Here is a 26,351-nt window from a genome sequence, read left to right on the forward strand (position 1 = left end):
ACAATAATCTGCATCTAGGATTGTATTCATTTTGGACTCTTGTAGCCTCTATGTCTGTGCCCATAATAAAAGATTAAGAAATTCTTTAAACATTCAATAAATTGTTTTTAAAAAACTACTGGCTGGTTAATGGGTTATCTGCCTTTTCCAGCACCTTCGTTATCATATCGGCAAAATCCACTATCGGTCGACCTCAAATCTTCAGTATAATTATTTGCCTATTTTATCATCCACCAGGCAAAAATCATATGTCTGATTGTATAGAAAAGTAACAGCACACCTCTCTTCAACAAGTCACACGATTTGAGATATCATTCACAATGTTCCTATTGTTAACAAATACTACATGAAAGCATAATTATAAAAATAAAAAAAAACTGACCTAAACTTAATTTCAGTTTTTAGTATATTATCAAATTTGAAACCTTTACAACCACCTTTTTTAAATAATGATTCCAGTTAACACATTAACTTCTGCTGCCCTAAAAACTACAACTACAATAAAAACGAAATGTACCGAAACTAATAACACTGTAAAAAACTAAACAAAAAAGATTTCTGTTGGTGTTTATTTAGTAATTAATGATTGTCTGACTGAGCGCTGATAAGCGGTCTTATATGTGGATGTGCAGCTGTTACTGAGAAATATCAGACCGCCAGATGGTGCCATTGACCAATCAGAATTGAGTATTCCAGAGAGCCGTGTAATAATTAGGGTTAATGATTGCAAGTCCCTAACCCTAACTGAGCAATAGTAATGCTTGGCAAACACAAATAATAAATACCTCTTCAGACAGGAAGGCTGGTTCTCCCATTGAGGCACTGGCACAAGGTCCTATGTTTAATATGCTGTCACAAACCTGGACACAAACATCAGAAGACCAATCAAGTCCAGTTCTATATGTGTGCTCCATACACGAATGAGCGCCACAGACTCTAAACACATCGTCATTTGTAACACACTAAAAATATTCATCGTCAGTGATTCTGTTAATTAGGTAGGATACAGGATCTACAAGCACCTCAAATGAATATGTGGCCAGCTGGGTGCCTGACTGTGCCTCACTCCCGTACACCTCAATCTCATCCAGTTCATCAGGTAGATTCACCTTACCTGAACACAGCGACACACAACATTATATCAACACACACAAACACCCTTACTGTTGTGAACAAACACCCATGTAATGTATTAATCCTAACATTTTACATTACCTGCCCAGTTAGCTGTGGAATCCACACGCTTCATTTTATTCGGAGGCTCTTCCTGAATTTCATTAGGAGGATACAGGTTATGATCCAAATTGCCAGACAAAAACAATCAGATTTTCTGCACTTAAATGTGTCATATCATGAAAAAGGTAATGCTAGTGGTAACGATAAAACTTCCAAGGGACTCCAACGGGTGGCTCAAGTTTATTGTGAAATTCCTTGATCACTACAGTCTGATTTTTACAGTTTATGCGACATACAGTATTTCAGAATGGACTGTTTTGTGACACTTTCACAATACAATGCAGACTTTGCAAATGATGGAATGAAGCGTGCAGCGCAAACTATATAGGACCCAAAAGCAAACCCTTAACCAGCTGCGTTTCCACACCTGTTTCTCTTTCTCTTCATTCTCTTTGCCCTCATCCATTGGCGTCTCTTGCAGTTTCTCAGTGTATTTGAGCAGCAGTGAGTTGCCCAGTCGAGAGCCCAAGAAGAGATAACCTGCCTCCAAAGTCATCATCTGAAAACAGACAGAAAGAGGGAGTGTGTGATTTTGTGTAAGCAAGCACAGGGGATTAAATCTAAAATCAGAGCTTGATATTGTCTAGGATTGGTCACATTAGAGTTGACACTCCATTCACACGCATGCAAACACAAGTGACAGGAATTACAGCTGCATGGTTTGCAGTGTTTTAAGTGTGTGTTTTGGTGCATTAGGCACAGGTGGTCACTCACACAGGTGGACAGGACGCTGGCGGCAGCCTTATCAAAGTGGAACGCCCGAACACTCCTCATGCCATCTGTGATGAGTGTCAACACATAACTGCACACAAGATAAGCAAGCAGATGGTCATACTTCTGCTCTAATTCTCCACTTCACACCCAATTTTGTTTGAATGCAATATGGTATTATGGTCATTTAACCACAAGATCTCACATTTCTCCTCCTTTGAGTGAGATGACCATCTTATCAGAGGTGATGAAGGCTGCTTGAGAGCAGTCCAGAGTGATCTTCACCTCGTCCTGTGACCCTGGAAAACATAAAAAGGAATGTTTGAATGGGAAAATGACCACTACTAGATCAATCTCAATTGCTGACTTATAATTGTAGTTTGTCAAGACAAACTTTGATGAACTTAAAGCAACCTAAAGCAGATCATTGGCTTTTTGTAGGTTTGTTTACATTTGAATTTTTACAGTTGGAGTTTGAATTAACGAGCATTCCGTTGGCCTTTTTGAACATTCCGTCAATGCAAGTCTGTGATTTTTATGATATTTGACCGTCCGCTGTGTGAAAATTGTAAGTCCAATCAGCTAGAAAAGTCATAGCACACTGCTCCAGAACAGTCTGAAAGTCTGTACCAAGTCTGGTGGGTGTAGCTTGAAAGCACTAGGAAGAGTTAGTGTTAGAAATGTTGGTTTCGGTTTAGGAATTTTGAAATAAGATAATAATATATTAATAGTAATAATAATAATTCAAGTTTGTAGAATAAAGGGGGGGGGTCACACACCGGCCGCATCTGGCAGACGACATGGTGCGTTCTAAAATTCAAAACAACTGTTTTCAATGAAGATACGCACACTGTCGCCACCACTCGGCGTCTGTCAGCAGCGCCCAGCTACGACTCAGAAGGTTGCTCAAATTTCTGCCGCACCATGGAGCGTAACTCGCATACTTTCCATTAATTTCAACCTAAATCATTATCAAAGGACATCGATTATTTACTTTAGCGTTCTTCATTCTTGAATAAGGGAAAAACCTTGGTAACTTTTGTGTGTACTGCAACCTGAACTGCATCGATGTGCCCCATGTTTGATACCTGTACCGTGTCCTAGCCGCAACATGACGCTTCTCATCTGGTGTGCGACCGCCTTAACAGTATGTTTGCTTTGTCAAGCCAACATAATTAGGCTTTTGACTGACCAAATGTAAGTCCAGAGAAACTTACTCAAGGGAAAAGCTGTGGTGCCGTTGGTCAGACTGTTGAGTGACACTCCAAAGGGTGGAACACTCTGATTCAAATAAAGTAAAGAATTCACAGCGAAAACTACAACTCCACCTACAAGACAAAACACACAGCAGGTCAGGAACATAAAGACCAGCCTTCAAATGGATAAACACAACATATAAATACAAGAAAAAGAGCTGTCTACAAGCACATAGGGATGTTTAAACAACACAACTGACATGTGCTTTCTAAACATCATTTAATTTTCTAGTCTTTTCCAGGTGTATTATAGTCTTGCATATTCTAGTGTCATATAACTTGTGTCTTATATATTGCTACTCTCACATTAACAGTTATTCTAAAGAAAGCATTAAAATATATTTTTGCAGAGGTTAAGAATTGTTAAGAATTCACACATTTTGAATCATAGAGGTCTCAAACAGGCATATACACTCACTGAACACTTTATTAGGAACACCTCTTACTCGTGATTATCTAATCAGCCAATCGTGTGGCAGCAGTGCAGTGCATAAAATCATGCAGTTATGGGTCAGGAGCTTCAGTTAATGTTCACATCAACCATCAGAATGGGGAAAAATGTGATCTCAGTGATTTCGACCATTACGTGATTGCTGGTGCCAGATGGGCTGGTTTGAGTATTTCTGTAACTGCTGATCTCCTGGGATTTTCACGCACAACAGTCTCTAGAATTTACTCTGAATGGTGCCAAAAACAGTGAGTGAAAGTTCTGCGAACGGAAATGCCTTGTTGATGAGAGAGGTCAACAGAAAATGGCCAGACTGGTTCGAGCTGACAGAAAGGCTACGGTAACTCAGATAACCCCTCACATGTACAAATGTAGTGAGAAGAATAGTATCTCAGAATGCACAACACGCTGAACCTTGAGGCGGATGGGCTACAAGAGCAGAAGTCCACGTCGGGCACAAAGTGCTCAGTGAGTGTATAAAAACACTGGAAAGGACCCAAAAACACATCAACAGATTATACAAGCAAGAAGGCATTGGAACTGTCACACAAAGCTATAACCTTTAAATCACACAACACATTTTACTTCCATAATGTTACATTTCAGCATGAAATAGAATATTCAACGGGAAATTAATGAAGGGCAGGACTTGATTTTATCCCCTAGAATTGATAGGTTTGTGAAAGTGGCTGGAAATGAATTAACAGTATAGGTGTGCATGGATGACACTTACCGATGGGTTTGGGCACAGCCATGACCTGAGTGCAGTCAAAGGGCAGGTTACTCAGAGACCAGATAACCGGATGAACCTTCTGCATGATATTTAGAGAGATGGCCACAATACTGCACGTGTCCTGACGCACCGCTACACGCCTGAACACAACACATTTGACTATCAGCAGGCCAGTATGTGGACAGGTGCCTCACTAACTCTGAAGGCTGAATGTGATTATAGTTAAGACAGAAAACGCTTGTGATAAGGTCATACCCAGGCCACGTCTGGTTGGGCTCAAACAGAATAAGCAGTGTGGGCTCATAGTAACCATGAAGGAACTTCATATCAATGATGTTCAGGAGTTTCTCATCCAACTCACGAACATCAATGATGTAACTGGGTAGGAAACTAGATTTCTGCCTGAGAGAGATTTTTAAGAACTTCAAGTTAGTTGAAAAGAAGTTAAACATAATAATAACTTCCATCCATATATTTTTGTGTGCATTTTGGGGTATTGCATAAAAAATGCAGGATGGAAACACCAAGAGGCAAATAAAATCTCCAAAATGTACATAAAGAAACTTTATGGACACATTTTTACTTGATTAGACATGCATAAACTATAATGGAAACACAATTGTCAAATTTATTCCTATAGAATTTATATAGAAATACAGATGCGCATCAAAAAAGGCCATGCACAATTCGCTCAGAGATTATCATCACATAGCATCTCAAATGCTGCTCTGGTTATTCTGAAATAACAAAGCCTGTAATCAAAATGATCGGCTATTATTACCTCCAAGAACTGTCTTAACACACTTTTGTTCCCAGACATAAGGCATCTGCCGCTGAACGCTAGCGAACATGAAGTTCGACAGAGCATTTTGTCTGCGCACTCTAAACCGCACGTGATTCATTACATTTAATAAAAGATGCACAGTGGCTTCAACTTCCATTTTTATTTTGATTTGGCTGAATTTCCCCAGAAGTGATGATTTTGTTCTCTTCAACACATGGAAAATGATGTTTTAGTCACTTCTTTTTGAAATATTCCGATTATTTGCATAAATTATATTCGCAACTTAGATGGAAACATGTCATCAGTGAAAGATATTCTTAATATTTTTTAGGTTTACGCTGCAAAACAAATTACCAGTTAAATTGGGTAAAATTATATTCTAATAATGTATTATAGTCTAATAATAATTAGTTAAAGCTGAGTGAACAAAATATAACAATATGGCTAGTATGGCAAGCCAGTATGGAAAGTCAAAGATATGGCTAAATAGCAAATCAGTACATAAGTTTGCAAAAGACATACTTCATCCTCATTGGGATCATTCTGCAAAACAAAATTATATGTTTATAATAGTTGCTATCCATTATTTTTAAGAAACATTAGACTCCATTAAAGGGATAGTTCACCCAAAAATGAAAATTCTCTCATCATTTACTCACCCTCTTGCCATCCCAGATGTGTATGACTTTCTTTCCTCTGCAGAACACAAATTAAGATTTCTAGAAGAATATTTCAGCTCTGTAGGTCCATACAATGCAAGTGAATGGGTGCCAACATTTTTACGCTCCAAAAGCACAAAGCCATCATAAAAGTAATCCATATGACTCCAGTGGTTCAATCCATATCTTCAGAAGTGATATTATAGGTCTGGGTGAGAAAAAGTTTAATATTTAAGCACTTCTTTGCTAGAAATTCTTCTCCCTGCTCAGTAGGGGGCGATATGCATGACGAATGCGAATCACCAAAAACACAAGAAGAATGTGAAGTTAAAGATTGACAGAGCAAGGAGGAGAATTTATAGCAAAAAAACTCACACCTATAAATACTCACACCTATCATATCACTTCTGAAGACATTGATTTACCCACAAGAGTCATATGGATTACTTTTATGCTGATTTTGCTTAAATATTTTGGTCACCATTACTTGCATTTTATGGACCAAAAGCGCTGGAATATTCTTCTAAAAATCTTCAATTGTGTTCTGCAGAATAAAGTCGTACACATCTGGGATGGCATGAGGGTGAGTAAATGATGAGAGAATTTTAATTTTTGGGCAAACTAACCCTTTAATTCTAATAGAATCTGACAAGAATTTTGGAAGACGTGCATATGTTTTCAAAAACATTCATCCATACCCCTCTCCCACAATCCCCTCCTGTTCATCGGTCAGCGTGTCCTTCCTGAAGGGCAGAACCACAAGCTGGGTGCCATATACCAGCATCACAGCACAGCGGTTCTCTGGGTCCACTCGCACCATAGGAATGTGCACATTCTGAACAAACCCATCCTGAAATTACACAGACCAATAAACATTCACATCTCCCAAACATACAGATCCACATACGCAAATACATCCTAATGCAGTTCTCACTCTCAGCTCTGGGTCTTCAAAATAATGCAGCGACAGAGTCTTCAGATCATGTGTGCCTGGATCATACTCCACCACTGAGAGCTGAAAGAAAAAAAACAAAGATACAGGCCTACTTACAACTTGTACCCCAGTGAAAATGTACCATCATAAGTTCATCTAGAAAGCCTTTTTTTTTTTTTCAGAACTCAATGTGGTGACACATATGAGACATATTTCTTGCATTAAGCTACCAAAATGAAAATACAAGGAAGAAACCCGTGACCTTGGGTGTTGCTAGTGACATTCTACCAATTGGAACACTCAGCTAAGTAATCTCATTACCATAGAGACATTTTTTTATGATGCACAATTCAGTTAAATAGCCGTTAAGCAATGTTTATGGCCTGTAACTTTTCTTAATTCAAGTTGCCCTAAAAAGTGAATTGGGTTATCAAGAAGTTAATTAAACACCCTGTCAAACTTACTTTAGCATCTTGGAAGCTGAGGAGCAAAGCATCTCTGTTGGTGCCCACGAGCTGAACGCTGGCCATGGACATCACATTACCAAACAGAGAGAAAGACGCCACCTGCTCAAGCTTCTCTTTACGACTCTTGCCATCTATGAGATTTTACACAGAAAAAAAAAAGACAGAAATGTAATGATCAGATCTATCACACATCTTGTATAAAAAATACCAAATAATGGAAAAAATTACAGCATACCTGAAGACTTTTCTGATTTTGAAGTGCTCTAGAATGAAATGAGAAAAAATAAATAAAAATCGAATTACTCAAGCACACATAAAATGTTTGAATGTCACTGCGTGAGATAACAAAATATCAAACCAAATGTCATTTATTTAAAGAAATATAGCACAAGCACACTTTCCAAGCAAAATATTTCACAAAAAGTAGTTTGTTAGGTTTTAAATGATAATAAAAATAAAAAAAACAATGCATTTAGCTACTGTTCACAATTATGTTGTCAATTGAGGAAAGGACTTCATACATCTACTAGAAGAAAAGAAAAAAACTTGTTTAAAAGTAATTGCAAAAAATGGCTCAGAAAAGTGGAGTTAGTTCCGAGAAAGCTCTAGCAGTATTTGTTTGCCACTTAGTTTGATATTCTGTTATCTAATGCACATACATTCGTATATATTTAAACGAGACTTAAAGGTCTCACAAATTTGGGGGCCTCAAATGAGAGGAAACTATCGACCCTGACCTCCACATCATAAATGATCCTGTAGACATACAGCTGAGATGTTCCTGCTACAACCAGGTTTTTCTCTTGGCTGGAGATGAAGTTGCAATAAACAGCAAGCTCCACAGCAGTGGGTGGATGAGCCTGACGATACACTGCATACATGATGATGAGCGGCTTCTCTCAGCACCTGGTCACAAACAGCATGTTATATGATGATTATCACTCACACTTGTGTACAGTTACAGTTCATACACTCATGCTGGGGCTGTTGGGTTTATATCAGACTGTTTACAAACTCTGCAGCAGAACTTTACATTCTTTGCCTGTGCTGGAACAGACAATACGCTAAAATCGACCTAAAATACACACATTGGTTAATTTATTTTATGTGTTTATTTGCATTCGCACATATTTTAAAGTTGTGTTTACATTTGATTGAGCTCAAGCTTCTGTTGCTAATATGCTAGCTTGCTAAATTTAAAAAACATACTTTCTAGACAAGCTAAATGAACTCTGATTATTCTAACGTACCAGTACGTTATTGTTTTAATTTCCAAATGACCCGTTACCCGACTGGGTCTCATGGATATAGATATTAAACACAAATCTCAGCACATCATGAGTACACTTGCAATGGACAGCAGCACTGCTCCATTCATCAAACATACGACTCGCGCATACTGTGCAGCGCTCAAATCTGTCCGACATGCGCAGTGTGCGCAACATGAGTTCCCTCCTCTACTACTGTCGAACAGTTCTTCTTCTTCGTCTTCTTCTTCTTCTTCTTCTTTTGGTTTGATTAGCGGTTGGCAAACCAGATTGCAGGTGCATTACCGTCACCTACCGGACTGTAGTGTGGAACAGTAGATTGGAAGGAAAAGAAAGAGAAAAATAAAAACTAAATTCTTTCTATTAGCCCTGTTTCCTTCAGATACTCAATTCAGTGACTGAATATTCCCCATGATGCCTCTTATTATGACATTTAGCTTAGCTTTCTTTAATACTGATATTAGTTACTTCCTTTCCTCTTCATATCCCCTACATTCCAGCAGCACATGCTGAGCAGATTCAGGGTGACCACAGTGTGCACTTCTAACAGTTGGGTGTTTACCTATTTTATGAAGTGTCTGATTAAGTCCAGTATGTCCAATCCTGAGATGGGTAATGACTGCCTCTTACTTTCTGTTCCTGCCCAGCCTCCTACCCAAACCAACATGATTCTGGATATTATATAGATGTCTGCCTGTATCGTTTATGTCCCAGTATTCTTGCCATATTTTCCCCACTTGACTCTTTATGATTGTTTTGCCCTCAGCTTTACTCAGCAGAATTTTCATGTTTACTGTTTGCAATTTGAGTGATTGCTTGGCTAGTTTGTCAACAACCTCATTTCCTTCTACTCTTACATGAGCAAGAACCCAAGAAAAGTAAACCGTCAGACCCTTATTGTGTAATTTGTATATTAAATAATGAATTTCAAATAGAAGATCTTGTCTGCATGATTTCAAGGATATAATTCTTGGGAGTGCTGCCCAACTCTCAGATGCAATAAGAGCATTATTAATGTTGTTTTCTTCTAACCAATGCAAAGCTATTAAAATAGCTACAAGCTCAACAGCATATACTGATAGGTGATCTGTAGTTCTTTCCTTAATTGCTACCTCGTACCGTGGGATGAAAACTGCAGCTCCTGTACATCCAGTCTCTGTGTCTTTTGAGCCATCTTTAAATAATATCAGCTTATCTACAAAGTGCTGTTCAATGTAATTTTGTGCTACCCTCCCAACAGGTACCTGATTGGATTTATTCCTCAGTTGTTGCTGTATATTTAAATCTATTGATGGCATCACAAATAACCATGGAGGAATAAATGAAGATGGAACCGTTGGACTGTATTGTATGTTACATAAACCTTCATTTTCTGCTTTTATATTACATATCCATCCAAAGCTTCTAAAATTGGTTTTATTGTGCTCCCAACAGTCCTGCAGGATGTTCTTTGTAGGGTGTGATATATTATGCCCCTTCAAATTAATCCAGTATGCCAGCATAAATTTAACTCTTCTTATCTATAATGGCATTTCCCCCATTTTAACTTGTATGATGCTCCACTGCATATTCTTAGTCCTGCTCCACATCCAGCTTATTAAGGTGACTCTCTGCTGCTGACATATAAGCTATACACACATAGTCTAATGTAGCTCTCATAAGGGCCTGGTATTTATTCAACAATGATGCTATGGTTGCTCTCCAGTCTTGTCCTGACTGGCATCTTAATAGATTGTTGACCTTTTTACACTTGTCCTTTACTTTGTAAATGTGGTGCTTTGAGGTCAGCTTTTCATCTAGTAATACCCTGAGAAATCTGATCACATTGGCCTGTTCAAGTGTTTGGCCATATAATTTCAAGGATACTGCCTTATGGCATCTAGAAAATCATATCACTTGCGTCTTTGCTATAGATATCTTAAAAGCCCATTTATTTGCCCACTGTTCCACCATCATTGCAGTCTGCATTTTCTTCTCTATATATTTTAGATTCCGCCCCCTTATCCATAAAGCCCCATCATCTGCATACAGCGATTTCCCTACCCTTACGCAAAGAAAATATATTTCCTTTTATATTAAGGCTCAGTATATTAAATAATTTTCAGTGTATTCATAATTATATAGAATAATACATTGTGTTAATATATTACAATATACTGAGTAATACATAAGGAATTGCTGCTTTTCATATATTGGGAAATATATGACAATATAAGTCCTTATATATTGTAATGTATGTCATTTTATATTCAATAATATGCTTCATAATATATAGATGTGCATGTGATAAAAAATGGTAGTGTGTGCTTAAATATATTTTAACATATATGTTGTACATACAGTCACATTTATATGGGAATATATATGAGCAATATACAGGTGCATCTCAATAAATTAGAATGTCGTGGAAAAGTTCATTTATTTCAGTAATTCAACTCAAATTGTGAAACTCGTGTATTAAATAAATTCAATGCACACAGACTGAAGTAGTTTAAGTCTTTGGTTCTTTTAATTGTGATGATTTTGGCTCACATTTAACAAAAACCCACCAATTCACTATCTCAAAAAATTAGAATATGGTGACATGCCAATCAGCTAATCAACTCAAAACACCTGCAAAGGTTTCCTGAGCCTTCAAAATGGTCTCTTAGTTTGGTTCACTAGGCTACACAATAATGGGGAAGACTGCTGATCTGACAGTTGTCCAGAAGACAATCATTGACACCCTTCACAAGGAGGGTAAGCCACAAACATTCATTGCCAAAGAAGCTGGCTGTTCACAGCGTGCTGTATCCAAGCATGTTAACAGAAAGTTGAGTGGAAGGGAAAAGTGTGGGAGAAAAAGATGCACAACCGACCGAGAGAACCGCAGCCTTATGATTGTCCAGCAAAATCAATTCAAGAATTTGGGTGAACTTCACAAGGAATGGACTGAGGCTGGGGTCAAGGCATCAAGAGCCAGCACACACAGACGTGTCAAGGAATTTGGCTACAGTTGTCGTATCCACTCCTGAACCACAGACAACGTCAGAGGCGTCTTACCTGGGCTAAGGAGAAGAAGAACTGGACTGTTGCCCAGTGGTCCAAAGTCCTCTTTTCAGATGAGAGCAAGTTTTGTATTTCATTTGGAAACCAAGGTCCTAGAGTCTGGAGGAAGGGTGGAGAAGCTTATAGCCCAAGTTGCTTGAAGTCCAGTGTTAAGTTTCCACAGTCTGTGATGATTTGGGGTGCAATGTCATCTGCTGGTGTTGGTCCATTGTGTTTTTTGAAAACCAAAGTCACTGCACCCGTTTACCAAGAAATTTTGGAGCACTTCAGGCTTCCTTCTGCTGACCAGCTTTTTAAAGATGCTGATTTCATTTTCCAGCAGGATTTGGCACCTGCCCACACTGCCAAAAGCACCAAAAGTTGGTTAAATGACCATGGTGTTGGTGTGCTTGACTGGCCAGCACACTCACCAGACCTGAACCCCATAGAGAATTTATGGGGTATTGTCAAGAGGAAAATGAGAAACAAGAGACCAAAAAATGCAGATGAGCTGAAGGCCACTGTCAAAGAAACCTGGGCTTCCATACCACCTAAGCAGTGCCACAAACTGATCACCTCCATGCCACGCCGAATTGAGGCAGTAATAAAAGCAAAAGGAGCCCTTACCAAGTATTGAGTACATATACAGTAAATGAACATACTTTCCAGAAGGCCAACAATTCACTAAAATGTTTTTTTTATTGGTCTTATGATGTATTCTAATATTTTGAGATAGTGAATTGGTGGGTTTTTGTTAAATGTGAGCCAAAATCATCACAATTAAAAGAACCAAAGACTTAAACTACTTCAGTCTGTGTGCATTGAATTTATTTAATACACGAGTTTCACAATTTGAGTTGAATTACTGAAATAAATGAACTTTTCCACGACATTCTAATTTATTGAGATGCACCTGTATGTACACATAATTCTGAGATAATATATATTGTAATATATATCCATATATGTGAATATTTATGTAATTATATAGTTACAAATATATCTATATTGAGTATACATACATTTGAACATACATATGCACTATATTTTAACATATATATGGGAAAATGCATGTTAAATATATATACACAAATCTGAGAGAAATGTATTCTGTAACATATATCCATATGTATTAATTATATATATATATATATATATATATATATATATATATATATATATATATATATATATATATATATATATATATATTGGGGACCTTTGTAGGCATATTGGGAATATATTTTTGAAACATTTAATGCTGTATGTAAACCCATGCATTAACTAATGAAAGAAAAATTATTTGAGTGTTTCAATAAAGCTATTACATGTATAAATGTAGTACAAATTTTGTCTTGTTATTGCTACATATATTTTATATCAATATATAACCATACATGGTTCATGCATATAATGCAGAATATTGAAAAATATAAGCATTAGATTCCCATATATGAAAATGTATTATTTAATATATCACATTATATTTTCCAATATATTCACATATATTTTGTTTCGTAAGGGTATACCTTTATCAACTTGCTCAAAAATATAATTAATCATGATGTTAAATAGCACTAGACTGCAAACACTGCCCTGTGGGTTCCATTCTCTACTTGATATACTTTTGAGTATTGTGTACCTACACTTACCTCTATTGTCTTGCCAAATAGGAAGTCCAGTACCCAGTTATATAACCTGCAGCCCACACCAAACTTACTTAATTTGATAAGCAGTCCTTCCTTCCACAACATATCGTATGCATTTTCTTCATCGAAAAAGACTGCATCCACTATTTCCTTATTTGTTTGGGCTTCCCTAATTTCTGACTCTAGACTTAGGATAGGGTCCATTGTATTTCTCCCTTTGCGAAAACCCCTTTGAAAAGGAGAAAAAAGGTCTCTACTCTTTAGAAAATATGTTACTCTCTCAGTTACCATTCGCTCTATAGTTTTCCCTAATTGTGATGTAAGTGCTACTGGTCTATAGTTTGAGGGGTCTGATGGGTCTTTCCCAGGTTTCAAAATTGGCACTATGATTTACTGTTGAACACTATTATGGCCAGTGCTTTTAACATTTATTCCTTAAAACTTAGTAGTATCTATTTTTATTTTACTAGTACTAATTTTTTAGTTACTAGTAAGTAAGTATTCCAATAGTGACTAGTATCTCTGTCAATTTTAGATATTAGTACTTATTTATTTGGCACTAGTGTCTATTCCAAATGTTGCTATTAACATTTCTCATCTCACTACTAGTATTTTACTTGTCAAATGTAATGACTAGTCAAAAAGGCTACTGTATAGTTCAATTAAGAATCTTACTAGTAAAATGTAAAAATTACGGCAATCAATAGATTAAAAATATTAAACAAATTAATTGCATGATATGCTGGTCAAATAATCAAATTAATCGCAATTTATCACATACATCAATATTTGTAGAATAGCCCCCAAATAAAAATAATTAAATATATAATGATTAAATATTTATAAATTATTATATTTAGATAATAATAAAAATAGAATATTTGATAAATATAATAATTCATATACTTTACATTATTGTGGCAGACAAGTAAAGCATTGATAAGGCAACGCAAAAAGTGGCTTTAGTTGGCATTATATTGTTTATTAACATATTGAACATAATCCTATAACATAAACAATTGGCCTGCAATCCATTTTACAATTGAATTTGAGGTAGATCTATTATAAGGGTTTCTCTAAGGACACGTCTATGTACACATGCATCAGAAGGACACTTTTGGAGAGTCTCACTTTGGCTGCATCGCGCCATAAACACAGCATTTTTAGGATGCTCTGTCAAGTTAAGTGTAGTTTGAAACTTAGAAAAACACCCCTAGAGACTCCTGCATTCGGAGTTGCGCTCTTTCCAGCTGTGTTTGAATGCAAGAACGTGTCCTTAACATTTGCTGTCTGGTTTGTTGCCTGTAAAGCTGCGCCTTACCTGTAAAGCTGCATTTGTGCTTACTGCCTCCTACTGATTTAAATTCTTGAAAACATGAAGGTGGTACATTGTTCCGATGTTAGGAAAATTCCTTATGATAGACGAGGGGCATAGTTAGTTGTGTTAATTTCTTAACACATTATTTTTTATCAAATGAGTTGCACTGAATTTTGTTTTATTATTTAAATATACGTATATATATATATATATATATATATATATATATATATATATATATATATATATATATATATATATATATATATCCCCTTTTCTCCCAATTTGGAATGCCCAATTTCATACTATTTAGTAGGTCCTCATGGTGGCGCGGTTACTCACCTCAATCCGGGTGGCGGAGGACAAGTCTCAGTTGCCTCTGCTTCTGAGACAGTCAATCCAAACATCTTATCACGTGGCTCGCTGTGCATGACACCGCAGAGACTCACAAAATGTGGAGGCTCATGCTACTCTCCACGATCCACGCACAACTTACCATGCTCCCCACTGAGAGCGAGAAGCCCTAATTGTGTCCACGAGGAGGTTATCCCATGTGAATCTACCCTCCCTAGCAAATAGGCCAATTTGGTTGCTTAGGAGACCTGGCTGGAGTCACTCAGCACGCCCTGGATTTGAACTCGCGACTCCAGGGGTGGTAGTCAGCGTCAATACTCGCTGAGCTACCCAGGCCCCATTGAATTGCACTGAATTAACGACAGCCCTAGTTACTTGTAACAAATGGTATAAACACTATTGTCCAGGGGTGGAAAGAGTACTGAAAAATCATACTCAAGTAAAAGTACATTTGCCACCAGGCAAAGCTCCGGGGCCAGACGGCTTTTCAATTCAACTACCTGCTACAGTCTCTCCCTGTAGATGTCCCCCTCTCTTATTTCAAGCAATTTGATAGCATAGCGAAGACCTTTATTTGGAATGGTAAACGTCCCAGATTGCATTTCAACAAATTACATAGGCTGATTGACAAAGGTGGGCTAGGCCTACCCAAGATTTTGTTTTATTATTATGCATTCGGTCTCAGACATTTGGCCAATTGGTCGCTTCCACCTGAGAGAGCCCCTCCCTGGTTTTGTATTGAACAGGAAGTTATTGCCCCTATTTCGCCATTGTAAATCCTTTCTATCAAATTAACCAGAGAAGTTAAGTTACACCCCGTTATCTCGCATTTGCACTCGGTATGGACAAAAGTGTCCAGAATGTTTAATTCAGACATTTATTTGAATGCTGCCTCGAGCATATGGCTGAACCCAAAATTATGTATTGATAATTTCCCCTTCCGCTGGTCAGAGTGGATAGTGAGAGGGGTTTCTACACTCTGTGACAGTTGCGCCACCTGCTTTGTACTATTTTTGGGAGTAGCATACACCCCCCTAAAGCGGCAGACACTCTGGGAACAGCTCACGAGGCATCAGTGTATTACTCCCTGCTAGTTCAGAGTCTGGGGGATGGAGCTTTAACCTCTATCAAGAGATTATGAGAGAAAGATTTTAATTTGGTATTGGAGGAGGGTGTGGGCTAGGATTCTAAAAAAACATCAAGTCTGTATCTAGAGATGCAAGGGTGCAACTTATGCAATTCAAGATCCTACATAGGTTCTATTGGACCCCCTCTAGACTGTATAGGTTTGGTCTTAAAGACACACCCACCTGCTGGCATTGCCAATCAGAGGATGGAGGTACGGCCCATGTTTTTTGGTGGTGTGCTGAGATCCAGGAATTTTGGTTGAAGGTACAGAGTTTTGTGGGCATTTGGATTTCTTTTTGCCCCAGACTCTGTGTTTTGGGAGATGGGGTTTGGAAGTGGGTTGGAGCGCCCTCAATTCAGGAGTGGTGAGAAGAGATGGGGAGGGTGGCAGCCTTCGAGGAGGTCACGTGTAGAAGGCTGGGGATATGGGATTCATTTAATGTGAAATGGGGTAGATATTTGATGTTTTTGGGGGACTCTCAGAGTGGGACTGTGGAGAGAGAGGCGTAGTTTTAGAGCTGTATGATTTATATATATATATTATATATATAGGGAGTGGTGTGGGGAGATGGGCGAGGTGGCAGCGTTTGAGGAGATGTTTTTTAGAAGGCTGCGGAAATTGGATTTGTTTGTCAAGAAGTGTGGGGGGGGGGGGGGTATTTCGGAGGGTTCTCGGGGAGGGGCTGTGGAGAGAGATATGTAGTTTAGTTGGGTATGTATAATATTGATGTTGTTTGAATGTATATCTTATTATTTTATTTTATTTTTTATTTTGATGTTCTAGTTGTTGGTAATCACAGTACTGCGTGTTTGTGTCGGGTGGGAGGAATGTTCAGGGGGAGGTGGTTTAATGTGAATAATTGATTCCGTTTTTTATGTTGTGTTTGTATGTTTTAAGTTTGGAATCAATAAAATTGTTAATAACAAAAATAAACAAAAAATGTAGGTATCCTCCAACAATTTTATTTTTTACAGCCAACTTTTAAAATACATCACTTATCTATGATAAAAAAAAACACTACATGAATCTGCTTCCAAAAAAATAACAGGCAGACATGATTACAGATTAAAAAAAGTTATTAAAGATTAAAAAGTTATTTTCAGTACCTTGATCAACATTCTAAATCATAATATATGAAATAATTACATTAAAATCAGTTTATGTGTAGCATCTAAATTGACTTTATTGCCGACAGAGCACATTACTGTTAATCATAAACGTGTTAAAAACAATGGAAAGAATGCAAAAATGCTAAAAAAATAAAAAAATAAAAAATACTGTCACCTGGCATCTCACATCCCACACAATAGAGGTGGCATAGAGCAGGAGTGGGCAAAGTTTTTTGGTACAGGGGCCACATCGGGCTTCAAGTAGTACATGGGGGGTCACATTGTATTCCTTTTGAGATACAATGTTCTGCATATATTTAATTCTTGTATCACTTAAGCCCAGAAATAATTATATTCTCATTCTAATGCATGATGCACAATTTTCTGAAGTGTATTTGTGACTGATGATGGGACTATTCTGCCTTAAGTATTGCTCTACAAAGATTGATACTTTTCTATCAGGCATTAGAAAAACTTGACAAAGCCTGAGCATAATTATAAAATATAATTCAAGAATCTCTACTTCCCTGGTAGTTTATTATTCCAATTAACACTCTCTCTATATAAAAAAAATTAGCAGTAACTGAAAAAATAAAATAAAATAAAATTAATTAATTAATAATAATAAAAAAAATATATATATATATATATATATATATATATATATATATATATATATATATATATATATATATATATATATATATGTCACTGTTTTATTACATTATGTTAATATTTTTTAAAGTTACTAAAGTTATCCAGCCAAAACAGTGAGTGGTTTTGTCATATTCTTGATATTACTGTTTGATTAATGAAGTGTTACCAACTTCCAAAATGGCGGTGGGGATTCCCCCCTGGAGAAGTGCTTGGGGAAGATAGCGAGTGGATGTTTAAAGTGAAGTGGAACACAGCCCATAATAAATAGCAGTTGGCGCCAAATCTTCTATTGCCATTCAAGTTTTCTATGCGTGATTTGATGGGAGTCATTCTTCTCAATCACGCTGATGAATAACAAAAAACCAGGACAGGGATGTAGCGAACACAGACAGAGGGAAAATAGCAAAGTAAAATTACATACATCACTTAAAATATACTCAAACTGCTAAAAGTAGTACAATTTCTGGGAAAAACTACTCAATTACAGTAACAAGAGTATTTGTAATTTGTAACTGTACACCCCTGCTAGTGTCTAATAAATAAGTAGTAGTCACTACTGGATTAAGTACTAGTATGTAATGAATAAGTAATAGTATCTTCTGAATAGTTACTAACAAAATTAAAAAAAGAAACTTGTCACTGTTGGAAATTATACTAGTCTGTAGTGAATAGTTTATACTTGAACCACAGATCCCTTGAGAAATCAGTGTCAAAAATCTGCTATTTGTTACCAGTAATAATGGAATAGTTCGTTCTCATCGTTAGAATAGTGACTACTACCAAAGAAATAAGTACTAGTACATGAAGAATAAGTACTAGTGACTATTGAATAGATACTAGTGTCTATTGGAATAAGTACTAGTATAATTTAAAAAAATTTAGTACTTATTCAGTAGATACTGAATAAGTACTAAATTAGTTTTAATTATACTAGCCATTATTGTGAAACTTAATTATAACTTAAAAAATAAGTTCTAGTTACATAAAAACAGATACCAGTAAGCTTTAAGGAATAAATGTTAAAAGTGCATGCTATACTTCTTGCGCCTTCATGTACACTAATTTACGTTTGTCATTTTTTTCGATGTAAAAATGTATTTATTTTATTGCTTGTAATTGACTCCAATTTATAATAACTCATTGTCACCACAGTACTGGATGATTTCCATTTTCATGATGCTTGATAGTGATTTTCCCATATATGTTCATATATGTTCATTACAGTTTATATAAAGTGTTACACTACAACATAATTGACCACTACAACAATACTACAATCAATTCATAAAGAAAAACATGTATTTATTGTATGAGTGACAGCAGCAATACTGATTAAAAAATATATATATATTGCAAAAACATGTATTCCGCTGGGGGGGCTGCTTCATTTAAGCATTTATTTACTCACAAACATCCAATAAAAATCCAAACTTAAACTGTGAGTGATGTGAATCGGACAGGTCATCATTTACTTACTTTTGTGTTGTTTCAAAAATTTATGACTTGTTTTCATATGTCTTTTTCCGTGCAATACATGAGAAACAAAAAATGTTGATGCTGCTCTTTTTTTCCATGTAATGAAAATGAATTGAGGTTGTGAATTACCTGATGAATTGAAGTGACTGAGGTTGTCAGTCCACAACATTCTGCCAAACATCTTTTGTGTTCCATGGATCAAAGTATGGGTTTGATGGAATGACATGAAACCCTCTTAAATAATAACAGAATTGTCATTTTTGGAGGATCTATCCCTTCAATTCAAACAATATCTCATTTTAGATTTGAGATTATGTGGCCTACGTTTTATGTAAAAAAAAAAAAAAAAAAAAAAAAAAAACCTATCAATAGTTATGATAGACTAAAGTAAACCAACGAGAAAATAAAAAGTACAGTGTATTCTGTCCTTTGTTTTCAGAAGGAGAATCAAATTATTCATAAAAAAGAAAACAAAGGAGTTTCAGCTACAGTCACAACTACTGTTCAGACTAAATTTGATTTAAAGAAAAAGAAATGTCAGCACTAAGAAAGAGCAGACTTTATGATTAAACACTCATTCTCAAATGATGACTGCTGGAAATATTTTATGAGACTATGTGATCAACTGTAGGTCTTCTTGCATGTGATAAGGTACTCTGGATAGGCCTGTGTGTCATTGAAGATGACAAATAAAGTTGGATCGTGGATTTTATCTGTCACGCTGTGATATCTGACAGGTATGGCAGAGTTCTCTTTGAGCGGAGCCGCCTTCATTGCATGTTGGCCCACTGTGAAGTCTCCTGTCAGAACTCTGGCAACCAAAATAAACTTGTGGCTATCTGCATTAGGTGGAGAGTAGGTGTCCGATACAGACAGAGCAGAGTTAACAGCAAAGTACACACCCTGACCATACACAGTAGCTGTGAAGGGAAAAGTGAGGAGTTTACATCCATTTAAAACAGTTGCAAACTAATTACACATGGACAATTACTACACTTAAATATAATTTAATGATTCTAAATGATTCAGTGACAGGGCTGGGGGATATATCGAATATTAACATTATAATATTAATGTTATAATCTAGATAATTTTGCTGACTACGTAAAATTACCTTTTAATTTGAATGTGCTCTCATTTAGCCATTAAGGTTCATAAAGAGCGCATCAGTACAATAATTTAACGATCCTTCAGGATCACAATGAATCAAAATAACATCAAAATGGCGAGTTGGTCATATGTGATTATTAAACCACAAAAGGCTGTGATTTAAAGACAGATAAACACGGTCTGTGTGTGATTCAGAACAAACCGGTGACGCTCTGAACTGTGTGCACACATGGTGGTGCTCTCAGATCAGTTCATGTGCATTGTGAAATCAAAGTAATGCAGTTTCAGACATTAGTAACAGTTACAAGTTATTATACAAATCTACAAACGGCACCGTATAACAGAAAAGGAGGAGATTACAGCGTTTCAGGAAATGACGTGTCCCAGTAATAATTTAGTATTATGCAATGTTCAACTGGGGTTTCACAAATAAGTCAGTGAAGTAGCTTTGCACACCTTGTTCATTCACAAAAATGTATTAGTAAAAACATTTGAAAGTAAATAATGCTTTTTATTAAGCTACTAGGTATCATTGTATATGAAATATAAATATAAAAGTGCATATCAATGAAAATGATTGAATTTCATTCTCCCTTAGGTTTATTTATTGAAAACTAATTATTCGATTTTTATTTAATGCCTTTAAAATATTTAATCTACTTGGCTACAATGACTATTTGGATGAAATTATGGTTCCTCTGATAAAAAAACAAAAACAAAACATTTTTGAGCCATTTTAGAGCAAATACATAATTATCGAGATATATATCGAATAGCAACAATAGGCTGAAAAATATTGAGAAATAATTTTTTAAGATATATCGCCCAGCCCTATTCAGTCATGATTCAGTTGTGAAGGTGTTCTAATTAGTTGCTAGGGCATTGTGAGGTAGCTGTTGGGTGGGTTTGCCCATAAGCTATAGTAATAGCCATTCTTGCCTTAGGAAACACCACTAATTTCTTTCTACTTCAAACTAATTAACAGCATAATACCATTTTTTCCACAGAAGCTTCTGTTGAAGCCGTGAATACAGATCTCCTTTACGCTGTTCTCACTGGTGCCGTGGTAGAGAGTGCGTTCCACCTCCAGCACAGAGGAGCTGCGCTCCATACTGGCCTTCTTCAGCCTGTACTGGTCATACAGAAGTTTGTTCTTGAGTTTCTCGACCTGAAAACATTACAAGAGTTCGGCTCAGTAAGAACAGTCAAAAACAAAACAACAACCAAGCAGATTTACAAAGCAGACAATCACCATTCACCCACAGCTAGGCCTGTTGTGATTATCAAATAACCGTCTGATGGCAGTTATTTGATCTAACCGTGGTTATCTGAGACAACTGCGATTATTGGACATTCTAATTCCAGTCACATTTTATTGCCCAAAAAAGGGAATTTTAAGTGAATATATTGTATAAATGCCATGAACGGCACATTTGTGTGCAGGGGCGGATCTACTGGGGTGGCATAGGGTGGCAAATGCCACCCTAAGAAAAAAGCATAGCCACCCCATCTGCCACCCCAGCATAAATATCAACATAAGTATATTATCCTTGATATTGACATTGTCAAATTTATACATGTCAAACTGCCTAAACTCTCACTGAATGCACAAATGACTACAGACCCATTGATTGATTACAGCAGCAGCCAATCACACCTACTATTGCAGCGCGTGCACAGTGTTTGGGCTCTCGCAGGCTGATGAGCTTATTTCCTCAACAACAATGAACACATGGACAAATACGTGGAAAAAAAAGAGGTAAAAGATGAATTCCTCAGTTGTTTCCAAGTATTCACTGAATGATTATTAGATACATTACTGTCAGTCATGGGTTGAGACGGGTGAGACGTGTCCTCACCACTTTTTGAAATAGCTTTCGGCAGGTATGTGTATAATCCAGATGAAACATCTCCAGTTATTGAGTAGGAGTTTCTATTTCATCTGTGTATGTTTTGACTGGCGATCCGGCGCTGGAATGTGTTATTTTGAATGTTATGATGAGTGTTGTTGCGGCTGTTATCAGTGTTGTTTAGTGTCAGCAGTTTTACCGCAGCTTCACTTATTTCAGTGTCCCCCATTGTGATGGCCTTCTCAACCATATTGTTTGTGTGTATGTAGTGTGTGTGTTGTCTTTTCCCCTTTCTCTCCCTCTCTCTTAATCACTCTCAGGTGTGCAGTAACCAGGTTAGCTGATTGTTGATGGGGTGCACTGGTGCGGAATGTGTTTCCTCCCTATATAAACTGAGTGTTTCATGGCTGGGTTGTGTGATGGGAGACGGTTGTTCGTGAACTTTGTCATCTCGTTCACGGGCACTGAAGCGCGTCATTGTTTACAAGAGAAATTTGTGCCATTCACAAACCAAAACAATTTCAAAACAATATAAAATAAAAAATAATTTCCAAATAATAATAATAAAAAAACAATGTAAACAATGACGTGCTTCCTGACTCCTCCTCCACGTGACGTGTGACCTTACCAACGAGCTTACATCATCCCTCTCGTGAGCGCGCGTCACAGAGATGTACGGAAGCGAACATTTGTAGTTAAAAAGTATATAAGTATTGTTTTGTTTCTCAAAATAATCAATCGTTTGGGTTCAGAAGAACTTTATTTATCGACTGGAGTTGTGTGGATTATTTTGATGCACCCTAAATATGTATTTTGGACCGTCATAAAATGGAGTACATTCACTTGCATTGTTTAGAGGAGGAGGCCTGAAATGAAATCCTAAAAATCTTAAATTCTGTTTTGATGAAGAAAGAAACTCAGATACATCTTGGATGGCCTGAGGGTGAGTAAATTATCAGCAAATTTTCATGTTTGGTGAACTACTCCTTTAACAAAGGTGGTGATGTTTAGTCCAGATTGCCGGTTCTATATGTAAAGCATAGGAACATTTAGAATTTGTTGATGTGTTTAATAGACAATGTCTTGGTGCTCTGGAGATGTACATTTTGTTACTTATTTTTTATTATGCAAAAAATATATTTTTTAATGTTGGAAAATCAGTATCAAAATGGTTACTATGCAGTTTCTGTGGAAATGCAGTTGTATCACAAATTCATGGATGTTTATAATTTGATAGTGACTCCAATTAATGAACTAGTACTTGTTGCAATGAAGCTTGGTACCTTAATCCATAAGAACTATGTATGGGCACTTGCTTTAGTGTTGCCACCCCTCAGTCTGCCTGCTACCCCCTTGCCACCTCATAAAAAAATCTAGATCCACCCCTGTTTGTGTGTCATTCAGTTGAACTCCGAGTCCGAGCGTCACTGAAGGTTTTGCTTCATGAGAAATAAGGGCTTGTGGGTTTAATCAGAGCATTCAAATAATGTGTGAAAGTGAAAGAATTAGGACAGAAATATTTTACAATTGCATAAAATAATAAAATATTATATAAAGATAATTATAATTAAATAAGTATTTTTTATACAAATATGTAATACAACAGTGTAAATGTAAAATTGACCAAAACTAAAGTTGACCAAAAAGAGAGACGTATTTTAAGTATTTAGAAATATTTTGATATTTCAAACATTATTTTTCATGTCATTCATACGTTTTTAAAGCCTTTAAAGGAAATAACGTCCTTATTTGATTATTTGATTTATATATTTCAAGTTCGATAACTATGAAAAAAATGACTTCTTAAGGTGTATGAAGCACACATGCAGGAAAAAAGCACACCTTTAGAAATATGAAAAAAAATAAATAAATAAATAAATAAATAAAAGAAATAAACAGATTTATGAGGACATGGCCCCCACCCCGGATGGGACTATGGAAATGCTGGCCATACTGACCATGGATACCCAGTTTGAGGGGGGCCACTGTGAACTCATTAAAAGGAAAAGGCTCATTACACATCTCAGAATAGGATCACTTTAACACAGCTCAATAAGGATAAAAACGTGGCGTATGGGGACTATACTGATCAGGGGGTAGCAACATATATACATTTATTTAATTATTTCCTTTGCTTCTTATCTCTCTTAACTATATTAAAACAAACCATTTCTTGATGCAAACAGAAATCCTGCTCTACTGCATTCCATAAATACAAAAAGAGACACCACACAAACATTTTATCCCCATCCAAACATGCACACAAACACATTGCTTTATACAACTCTGAAATGTCATTTCCCCCATGTTTTGCTTTTGTGTTTCTTTCCACCTTTTGTTTATCCATGAGGAAGCCATGCACCTATTCAGACTATGTATATTTATCTTGAGCTTCTTGTATCTTGAGCATAACCCAATACTGTGTTCATATTATATGTATTTTTGTTAAATGCAGATAAAAAAATTAATAAAAATGTATGTTAAAACATTGTTATTTTTGTTTGTACACGTAAAATAAAAGAAATAAATATGACAATTTATATGACAATTAATTGTCAAAATTGCAATTATTTGTTTGACAATTAATCATCAGCCAAATATCATAATGGTGACAGCCGTACCAACAGCTCAATGTGAAAAGTGGGTGGCCACTAAAAATAATCATATTTTTATTTTCAACATATTTGTAGGTTCACAGGTTTCTTCACCCATAAATTAAATGAATGAATTATGTATTACTTGGACAACACTAATAATAAGCGATAAATCTAATAAAGACAAAGCCAAAGGCAAAACATCAACACTGAAACCGAGAAAAATACATATATTTTTAAATATTTTATTATTATTATTGTCCGGCCAAAAATGGATTATCAAATTTTTACACTCCATTTCCTCTTAATCTGAGCATTGCTGAGCCAAACCCATCTGTCACAGATCAGATCTTAGTCTAGGAGACCCAATTTTGGTTATAACTGAATTTTGACTAACTGCGTAGTTACTGTGTATTGCCTTTGTAAGACATCACCCATAAACTGACAGACATTGTTTAATCATACCTTAATGATTTTAATTCTGTTGTGGTGTTCCTGAATGGTGTCATAGAAGTCTTTGGTCACTTTCTGAAATTCATCTGAGTCTTCATCCACTTCAGACACTTCAGGCATGTTGGACAGCAGACTGTAATCTTCTTCTAATAAAATAAATATAAAGTCATTGTGGCAGCGGGGGCGTGGTCAAGCATCTCTCTGGAGAGAGAGAAAGCGGTAAGGGTGCTTACACCTGAGCTAAATTATGTCTAACACCTGTCTCTAATTTCAGTGAGCACGGGGAGAGCAGCATAAAAGAGCCACACTGCCAGTAGACGCGAGAGAGAGAGAGACTGTGTCATGTGTATTTTGTTGATTCATGTCTTTTATTTTGAAATGTTTAGTTCCTGTTTCCCTTGTCATGTGATTTCTGTTTTCCCTCCATGTTCATGTGTCATGTTTTCATTGGTTTATTGTTTAATAAGCTTGTTATGAGTTCTGTTTGTTCATTGGTTTATGTTCTCCCATGTCTTGTATTTAAGCCCTCATGTTTGCATTGTCTAGTTGTCAAGTATTGGATGTGAATGTTGTTTTGTTGTCAAGTCAAGTCAAGCCAAGCCATAGTCAAGTCTAGTTTATGTCAAGTTCATGTTTTTGTTAAATCACGTTTATAGTTAGGGTTTTGGATTCACTTTTGTAAATAAACTGCACTTGGGTTCTCATCTTCATCATCGTCTTCGTCTTCATCATTGCCGCAGCAAACATCGTTACAGAATACTTGACCACCCATGAACCCAGCAGTTTTACTTCTGCGCCTTCGTCAGGGCAATCGTCCCCTGGAGGACTATGTCGAGGACTTCTGCGGTCTAGCCTGCCAGGTGGACTTTAATGAGGTTGCCCTCAAAGAATGTTTCAGATTTGGATTGAATGAGTCCATTTCTGTTTTGATGCCTGGCGGTCGCAGTTCCCTCAGCCTGGTTCAATATATCGACCTCGCCCTACGGATCATTGGTTCCATGTTCACTGTGGGGGAGGCGGATGCCGAGCCAGAGTTCCACGTCATGGCCGCCACCGAGCCAGAGTTCCACATCATGGCCGCTGCCGAGCCAGAGTTTCACGTCATGGCCGCCGCCGAGCCAGAGTTCCA

At 36.7% G+C, this 26,351-nt stretch overlaps 2 protein-coding genes across 3 annotated transcripts in view; both read right to left on the reverse strand.

Annotated features, from left to right (window-relative positions):
- cpsf1 (cleavage and polyadenylation specific factor 1) overlaps nucleotides 1-8,621 on the reverse strand; it is a 30,631-nt gene extending 22,010 nt beyond the window's left edge. For both annotated transcript variants that reach the window (XR_007893846.1, XM_051663147.1), the window contains exons 1-15: nucleotides 8,479-8,621; nucleotides 7,966-8,134; nucleotides 7,464-7,491; nucleotides 7,226-7,359; nucleotides 6,762-6,842; nucleotides 6,526-6,677; nucleotides 4,640-4,786; nucleotides 4,385-4,524; nucleotides 3,165-3,275; nucleotides 2,153-2,246; nucleotides 1,951-2,038; nucleotides 1,604-1,735; nucleotides 1,216-1,267; nucleotides 1,023-1,114; nucleotides 786-860 (exon numbers count right to left, since the gene is read on the reverse strand). Coding sequence is in view for 1 of the 2 variants with exons in the window: in XM_051663147.1 (XP_051519107.1) it covers nucleotides 786-860; nucleotides 1,023-1,114; nucleotides 1,216-1,267; nucleotides 1,604-1,735; nucleotides 1,951-2,038; nucleotides 2,153-2,246; nucleotides 3,165-3,275; nucleotides 4,385-4,524; nucleotides 4,640-4,786; nucleotides 6,526-6,677; nucleotides 6,762-6,842; nucleotides 7,226-7,359; nucleotides 7,464-7,491; nucleotides 7,966-8,109 (1,470 nt within the window). In the remaining variant the exon portion in view is untranslated. The remainder of the gene's footprint in view (nucleotides 1-785; nucleotides 861-1,022; nucleotides 1,115-1,215; nucleotides 1,268-1,603; nucleotides 1,736-1,950; nucleotides 2,039-2,152; nucleotides 2,247-3,164; nucleotides 3,276-4,384; nucleotides 4,525-4,639; nucleotides 4,787-6,525; nucleotides 6,678-6,761; nucleotides 6,843-7,225; nucleotides 7,360-7,463; nucleotides 7,492-7,965; nucleotides 8,135-8,478) is intronic.
- Nucleotides 8,622-17,793: 9,172 nt separating this feature from the next.
- Nucleotides 17,794-26,351, reverse strand: part of LOC127420683 (protein mono-ADP-ribosyltransferase PARP10-like) — a 36,566-nt gene continuing 28,008 nt past the window's right edge. The window contains 3 exon segments of the mRNA XM_051663148.1: nucleotides 17,794-20,135; nucleotides 21,319-21,493; nucleotides 25,235-25,368. Of these exon segments, the coding sequence (XP_051519108.1) occupies nucleotides 19,837-20,135; nucleotides 21,319-21,493; nucleotides 25,235-25,368 (608 nt within the window). The 3' untranslated portion in view covers nucleotides 17,794-19,836.

The sequence above is a fragment of the Myxocyprinus asiaticus genome, chromosome 30, assembly GCF_019703515.2.
Source record: "Myxocyprinus asiaticus isolate MX2 ecotype Aquarium Trade chromosome 30, UBuf_Myxa_2, whole genome shotgun sequence".
Lineage (NCBI taxonomy): Eukaryota > Metazoa > Chordata > Actinopteri > Cypriniformes > Catostomidae > Myxocyprinus > Myxocyprinus asiaticus.